The 7,460-nt window shown below is 44.6% G+C and overlaps 1 protein-coding gene across 1 annotated transcript; it reads left to right on the forward strand.

Annotated features, from left to right (window-relative positions):
• Positions 1–2,528: 2,528 nt before the first annotated feature.
• Positions 2,529–7,054, forward strand: LOC147894673 (protein unc-13 homolog). The gene is made up of 5 exons (XM_087384437.1): positions 2,529–4,057; positions 4,153–5,022; positions 5,148–5,600; positions 5,735–5,924; positions 6,024–7,054. Exons 1-5 carry the CDS (start codon positions 3,626–3,628, stop codon positions 6,986–6,988), a joined length of 2,910 nt encoding a protein of 969 aa, XP_087240563.1. The 5' UTR covers positions 2,529–3,625; the 3' UTR covers positions 6,989–7,054.
• Positions 7,055–7,460: the final 406 nt, after the last annotated feature.

The raw sequence follows: 7,460 nt of genomic DNA on the forward strand, positions 1-7,460 counted from the left end.
GTCCAATGAAAGGCTTGGCACAGACAAATCTTATGTTGGTGGTGGATATGCAAACCACATCCACAAGTATAATGAATGCTGACTCACTCTCCCCCACTTAGCCTTACAACTATTCAGATCCAAATAGTGGTTCACTTTCTTTACCAACTTACCAAAGGGTTTATCGGGATATGAACCACAACTGGATCGAATGACGAGCCTCTATCGCCATTTCCACCAATATATAGCCTCAGTCCACGTGGGAAACTGGGAATCTGCAACCCACAACACCGCCGGTACACAAGACACTATCGGCGGTAGTACTAACATTACCGATTGTAATGTTCATTATCCCGACGGTGTATATTACCACCAGTATTTACACCACCCGGATAATGAACATTACTGCCAGCAATGTTAGTACTACCGTCGGTAGTGTCTTGTGTACTGGTGATAGTTTTCTCCGGTTTGCTGCTGATTTTTCCCAGTAAACAACGTGATCACGTTATTTTCACGCTACTTTGAAGAGTAATAAACGAACGCTAATAACTCAATAACCCATTAACACAAACGTGAAAATGTGTGCTTGTGTTCTTCATAAGTGTGTGCAACTGGTTGTGCAAGTGGAGATATATGCAAGTAGAGAGAGAGAGAGAGAGAGAGATTTAACAAATAGAATAAATAGCTACCCATTCTATAGCCCCCCCTCTCCACATTATTTCATGTTAGAACGCTTTTGCTCGTGTATGCACATGCAATTAGCTTCACCATGCACGTGATAAGAAAAGTTTGTACTTAAAATAGATCTGCATAGGAACCTATTCAACCCCAATAAATTGAAACGTTTGTGACTATGAATTACGTGTCCCATGTAAGGTCATATTATGTTTTAGAGGTTGAGTTCTTCAAGAGGGTGTAGACAATTGGAACTCCTATTGAATGCAATTAGGTTTCTTGATTGTTGTTATTGCTAGTTATACATATATATATAATTGTGGCACTCATCAAAGTGGCAATTTAATTGTATGTGGTAAAGGTGAGAAGGGTTCAAACTGGAAGCCTCGAGCATATGGATAGCTCACTTAGCAATAAGGAAGTCCTTACGCATGCATAAAAATGATGGTATTTAAGAGGATCTCCCCACGAGGCACCAATAGAGTGAGCAATGCTAGTTAGCATACAACGTGAGGATCTTGGTGGAGTTGGATGCTGCTCAAGGGGATTGTGGTGAGGTCATCTAAGGCTAAGTTTTGACTAGCCATCGGAGATCAATTTGATCGATTAAAAATGTTGTTTTTTAACTCTTGTGCATCTATCCATACTAGGAGGGGACTTCTAAAGCATGAAATTTTATTGCTGGACTCTAATTTATGATGGCGAATCTGGGCTGATGTGCCAACACAGGATGATGCAGCTAGCACTCGAACCTACTACAACTTTTGAGCATGTACCCTACCATCAGCTCCTCATTGGAGAAAAGTTGTAGGTGGCAGTCCAGCGAAAGACGTGGCATAAACAATTCTTATGTTGGTGGTGGGTATGGAGTCTGGACAACAATGCTTTTTGGCAACCCCTGTTAGACATGGAACCATATTTACAAGCATGAGAGGAGTTGGTGGCCACAGCGGTCCTAATGGATACTAAAGTTACTTTTGGAGTAATACTTTTTCCCATCCTTTTAAAATATTTGGAGTAATACTTTTGGAGTAATACTTTTACCCATCCTTGTAAAATATTTCAGCTACTACTAGGAGTGCTTTGTTCACCCTTGGAAGGCCGAGCCATAATTTCTAGGGCTTGTTAGCATAGTAATGGAATGCCCTTAAAAATTAGTTGTAATATCATAATAATTTTGCATGTGGATTAGAAGGAAGTTGCAGACATTTGCTTGAGTGCTTGGAGGTGGGCATAAAGCTTGCTAAAGCACTCAGCCATTCTAGAAAGGAAGGAAATTCTAGTGGAGAAGTGTACCAAAAATAAACGTTCCACTCTATGCTCACTAAAAAGTAGTAGCGGAAGGCAAGGCAAGGAGAAGATACCCCTTGGAAGCATGAAATTTGCATCCATTGGGAGCAAATTTCGAGGCTTCATCCCTTCCGAGAAATTCTTAGTTAATGTAACAAGCATTCCTGCTAAGAGTTGCCAATTGCGAGCAAGTAGGGATAACAACCGAAGGTCATGCGCCATGAAATGGACTACCCTACTAATGTTCTTGGAAGCTATGTCTCTAGTTGCTGGGAGGCAGATCCACAGCCTTGCAAATGGGAGTGTGGAGGAGCATGCAATGCGGGGGGGCGAATGCTTGTCCAGAGCTGGGCTTTCCGAGCTGGGATGGCCGGAGTCGAGGGAGACGGGGGAACAAGCTCTTAAAATGAGCTTCCCAAAGGTGCTTTATGCAAAGAGGTGGGGCCCTAAAGGAGACAGTTGGCAACCCTTGGAGAAGAAGATAATGGCTGCACACATGTACTCTCTCTACCAAAAACTATCTATATCATGTACCCCTCTTTTTTTTCTTTACTTTGCTTTGCTTCGGTTGGTAGGTTGATTTGAAGGATTTGGAATCGTCTTCCATCACCTACTGTTTGCTCATCTTGACTATTTAGGATTTGCTGTCTCCGCAGCACACAGGAGACGCACAGTTGGATCCGGGTCTCACTAAGCCTCTGTGGCCTGCCAAAGAAGAAAAGGACGTAGAAGAGGAGAATCAGATGCGGGAAAAAGTTTCTCTTGTATAAAGAGGAAGAAGGAGGAGGAGGAGTCGCAGGTGGATAAGAAGAAGAGGAAAAGGAAGGAGCAGAGCAGCAGCAGCGGCGGCGGAGAGACGAACAGGCAGTCAGAAGAGGAAGTAACAGAGAAGCAGGCCGAGAAGCTGCAGAAGAGGAAGGAACAGAGAAGCAGAGAGAGAGAGAGAGAGAGAGAGAGAGAGCGAGAGCGAGAGCGAGAGCGGGAGAAAGAGCAGAGGAGAAGAAACTAGAATGGAAATTGCTTTACTTCGTCGCCATATCATGAGGAAGGCTGAATCCTGGCGGGTGGAAGACTGAGTCCTGGCACGTGGTAGAAGAAGAGCAACAAAGAAGAAGAAGAGGAAGAAGAGCGAGACAACAGGAGAGACAGAGTCCAAGAAGCTGCATCACCAGGAAGGATCCGCCAAGCTCCAGACGGAGCATAGAGCAGATCGTGTGGCATTGCAAATCATCTGCCTGAATAGTGGACTCTGTTTGCCGACCTCGGCGACACTGCATCTTGTTCAAGCTTTCCAGGTAGCATTCAACAAAGATCATCCATCTCTCCTGTCCCTAAGCTCCTTCCTTCAACACTTTGCTCCCACCATCAGTCCTCCATTTAGACCACAGGATTTGATTCGGATCTTCCCATCCGAGCCTTTCGACCTTTTGGACGTGCTGATTCTTATCCGCACTCGCATTCTCCGAGTGCCTCCTATTTTTACTTCATTCTCCATCTTCGGTCCTCTTCCAGCGCGATCGGCTTGCCCTTTGATTCTCTTTCGATAAAAGATTGTCACCTTTCCGTTCGAAAAGGGCTGTAGCGCCTTATACGATCCGATTATATAGGCTGATAAGCGATCTCTCCTGCTATTTGGTGTAAAAATTTTGCGGGGAGCACTAAAGCATTGCCTTCAGCGGACATGGCTAGCCTCACACGGGACCTCAGCTCGAGCTCCCGAACACTTGCTCAGGCCGACGTAGCAGGCCTTGCCCCTCCGTTCCCCCGATTGGAGTTGGACTTTTCCAAGGAGGAATTGAAGGAGACGAGCTATGAGATTTTGGCTGCATCTTGTAAAGCAGCTTCAGGGATCGGAGCTTTTGCGAAGTCAAAAACGGGGCTCACATACGTTTCTCAGGCCTCACAAAAGACTTTGACGGCCAATGCTGCTAGTTCAATCAAGAAGGCACTTGGATTGCGTTCCAAGAAGAGCCTTGACAAGGAACAAGTTGCTACGGTACCCAAAACAAAGAAGCAGCAGTCGACAGTCGACATTGTAAAGGTACAAATGGGCATCTCGGATCAAACCGATACGCGGATCAGGCGAGCTTTGTCACGCACTGCAGCGGGTCAGGTCTGTAGAATCACCTCTAAATCGTCGACTTCATATTTTTCCGGATCCTTCAAGTTTGCTTCCATTTGACTGAACCCTTGCTATTCTTTGAATAGGTGGGCAAGAACGTGGATATGATGTTACTTCCGTTGGAGCTGCTGCAGCAGATTAGGCTCGCCGATTTTGCCGATCTTAGGGAATATCAATTGTGGCAGAAACGACAGCTGAAGGTTTTGGAAGCTGGGTTGCTCCTTCACCCAGCGGTAAAGCTGGACCAGTCTAACAGTGCTGCACAACGCTTGAAGCAACTGCTGCGTGCAAGCACGGAGAAGCCACTGGAAACAGGAAAGAATTCAGAGAGCATGCAAGCATTAAGAAGTGCAACTACTAGCTTAGTTAGCAGAAGTCATGATGCAACAACGCAAGGGGTCTGTCACTGGGCTGACGGATTCCCCTTTAACCTACATCTTTACCAAATGCTACTATCTTCTTGTTTCGATAGACTAGATGATACAAACCTTATTGATGAGATTGATGAGGTAGTTGATCTCTTTAAAAAAGCATGGGGCATTCTTGGGATTAATCAGGCGATCCATAATGTGTGCTTTTTGTGGGTTCTTTTCTGCCAATTCGTGGCTACTGGTCAAAAAGAGCTTGATTTATTGAGTGCCAGTGAGACACAAATGGCTGAAGTAGCAAAGGATGCCAAAGAAACCAAGGATCCACACTACGTTTTAGTTTTGAGCTCTGTACTGACTTCAATACAGACATGGTCTGAAAAGAGGTTTTTTGCATACCACGACACTTTTCCAGAGGGAGCAAAGGGATTAATGGAAAGTTTACTTCCAGTTGCTTTGAATGCTGCGAGGATTTTGCAAGAAGACATCTCTCATGAATTCCGGCGCAAACGGAAAGAGGAGGTAGACGTGGCCAGCAGTAGAGTGGATTTGTATGTTCGATCGTCCTTGAAGACTGCATTTGCTCAGGTGAGCTTCCTGTTGTTGTTCTCGATTTTGGATTTCGTCCCCAAAAATTGCAGAAAAGCAGGAAGCACATGTTCTGCATGGTATAGCTGACATGTATTTGGCCATTTGTTTGTCTGAACCCACAGATGATGGAACAATCGGATTCAAGAAGGAAGTCTTTCAGCAAGAAAGGTCCCGCACCAGGTTTAGTTAGTTTAGCAAGAGATGCCACAGACCTGATTGGAAGGGAGAGGAGAATGTTCAGCCTGATCTTGAAACGGTGGCATCCCTTTGCTGCAAGCCTTGCAGCTGCCACTCTCCACTCCTGCTTTAGCAGGGAGTTGAAGCAGTACCTATCAGGTGTGACGGTCCCCACATCTGAGGCTGTGGAAGTCTTGCTGTCAGCTGATCAGTTAGAAAAAGAGCTCGTGCAGATTGCCGTGGAGGATGCAGTTGACTCAGATGATGGTGGAAAGGGAGTGATACGCGAGATGATTCCTTTTGAAGCACATTCTGCAATTGCTGATTTATCCAAAAATTGGATCCGTGAAAAGCTTGCTTGGCTTCGGGAATGCGTAGAAAGAAATGTTAAGCAGGAGGTAAGGGATTTACTTGCTCTCATCATTTTCTGCAAGCTATGCGTGACTGATTTAGTTGGATTAGATAAAGTTTCCAATAACAATCTCAGGAATTTTGGGAGGTTTTGAAACACGGAGTCTCTCTCTCTCCTCAGGATTGGAATCCGGAAGCTTTAAGGGAGCATTATGCACCCTCAGTAGTTGAAGTATTCAGGATGGTTGAGGAGACTCTTGATGCCTTCTTTGTATTGCCTGTGGTTGAACCGTCTATTCTCCTTAAGGATCTTGTTGTTGGCCTTGATAGAGTGCTGCACCGATACGTGGCAGAGACAAAAACTGGTTGTGGTAAGAGATTGATAGCAAAGGGTTTAGTTGTTACTTTTGTTGATTTGTGGCATTGTCAAATCTTTGTGACATTATATGACTACTTTGTTATCGATTCAGGTTCGAAAAAAGATCTGGTTCCATCTTTTCCACCACTCACAAGATGCAAGGATGCTTCACTTCATACGGGTTTTGGTGGTCTATGGAAGAAAAAAGAAAGAAGTACAGCTTCAAATAGGAACAGGTCCTATGAAACATCCAGCCACAAGGTTGGATCTGATTCAGCACGCATTTGTGTCCGTATGAACACCTTGTATCATATTCAGACAGAGCTAGATGTACTTGAAAGGAGATTGTCTAATGGTTGGCACAAAGACACTGCTCCTCAAAAATCTGGTAAAAGCAGCAAATCTCCATCTCAATCAAATGGGGTCCATCTAAGATTTGAACAAACAAGGGCTGGAATTCAGGAGGGCATTCAGCTGCTTTGTGAAGTTGCAGTGTATCATGTTATTTTCAAAGATCTTTGCAGTGAATTTTGGGAAGGGCTTTATTGTGGGTCAGTGGCACATGCACGCATACAAAATGTTCTCCAACTGCTTGAAGCACAGTTGGTGGTTATTGCAGGCACTGTGAATGATCGATTACGAACTCGTATTATAGGAGCCTTGATGAAGGCTTCTTTTGAAGCATTACTTATGGTGCTTCTAGCTGGAGGCCCTTCGCGGGCATTTTTAGTCACTGACGCCGAAATGCTGGATGAGGATTTTACAGCCCTTAAAGACCTTTTCAAGGCCGATGGGGAGGGATTACCCAGTGAAACAGTGGAGAAGGTGGCCGTGCATGTGACACAGATCCTCCCCTTGTTTGCAGTCAACACTGAGGACATCATTGAAAATTATAGGCAGGCCTTGTCAGAGAGGCATGGTCTTCATTCCAGCAAATCCAGATTACCTCTTCCTGAATTCACAGGGCAGTGGGGCCCAACTGATGCTAACACTATGCTGCGTATTCTTTGTTATCGTTGCGATCCAGCAGCATCAAAGTTCCTGAAAAAAGCCTACAGTCTTCCTAAAAGAAATTGATACCTGTCAGATCTGTTATGTAAATTATGATATTTGTTTCTATTGTAAGAGTCTAAACATGTATGATCACCAGAGTTTGGGACGGCAATAGTTGGTAATTCCCTTCGCCCTCCATGACATGTAGAATTGTAAGACACCGTTCAATAGGGAGTTGCCTTTGCCTTGAAACTTGAAGGCCATTTTTTGTTATTGAGCATCAACTTGATTAATAATTTCCCTTGAGTCACTGAAGGCATAATATGACCAGGAGTGAGGCTTGTCTAGGAATGAAGCTTTAGCAAGGGCGACTGCCAGGTTTTTGTCTTTTGCAGTACGTGGTCAGGGACAAACGGATCTGTCCGATAGGTCAGCAGGCCTCCCAACCTGTTCACCTCAACTAGCAGGCCAACTATGTTATGTGGACACTTCTTACACTTTCCATGGTAACAGAGGTCTATGTAAATCAGAGATGATTAAAGAGATTAATGACATG

This window comes from Dipteris shenzhenensis, chromosome 14 (genome assembly GCF_047967505.1).
Source record: "Dipteris shenzhenensis isolate YYH24624 ecotype China chromosome 14, Dip_SZ_1.0, whole genome shotgun sequence".
Taxonomy (NCBI): domain Eukaryota; kingdom Viridiplantae; phylum Streptophyta; class Polypodiopsida; order Gleicheniales; family Dipteridaceae; genus Dipteris; species Dipteris shenzhenensis.

Excerpts from the sequence above, each read along its gene's own strand:
- LOC147894673 (XM_087384437.1), top strand. The coding sequence starts at position 3,626 with ATGGCTAGCCTCACACGGGACCTCAGCTCGAGCTCCCGAACACTTGCT. Across the intron at positions 4,058-4,152 it reads CACGCACTGCAGCGGGTCAG|GTGGGCAAGAACGTGGATAT; the intron begins GTCTGTAGAATC and ends TTCTTTGAATAG. Across the intron at positions 5,601-5,734 it reads AAAGAAATGTTAAGCAGGAG|GATTGGAATCCGGAAGCTTT; the intron begins GTAAGGGATTTA and ends CTCTCTCCTCAG.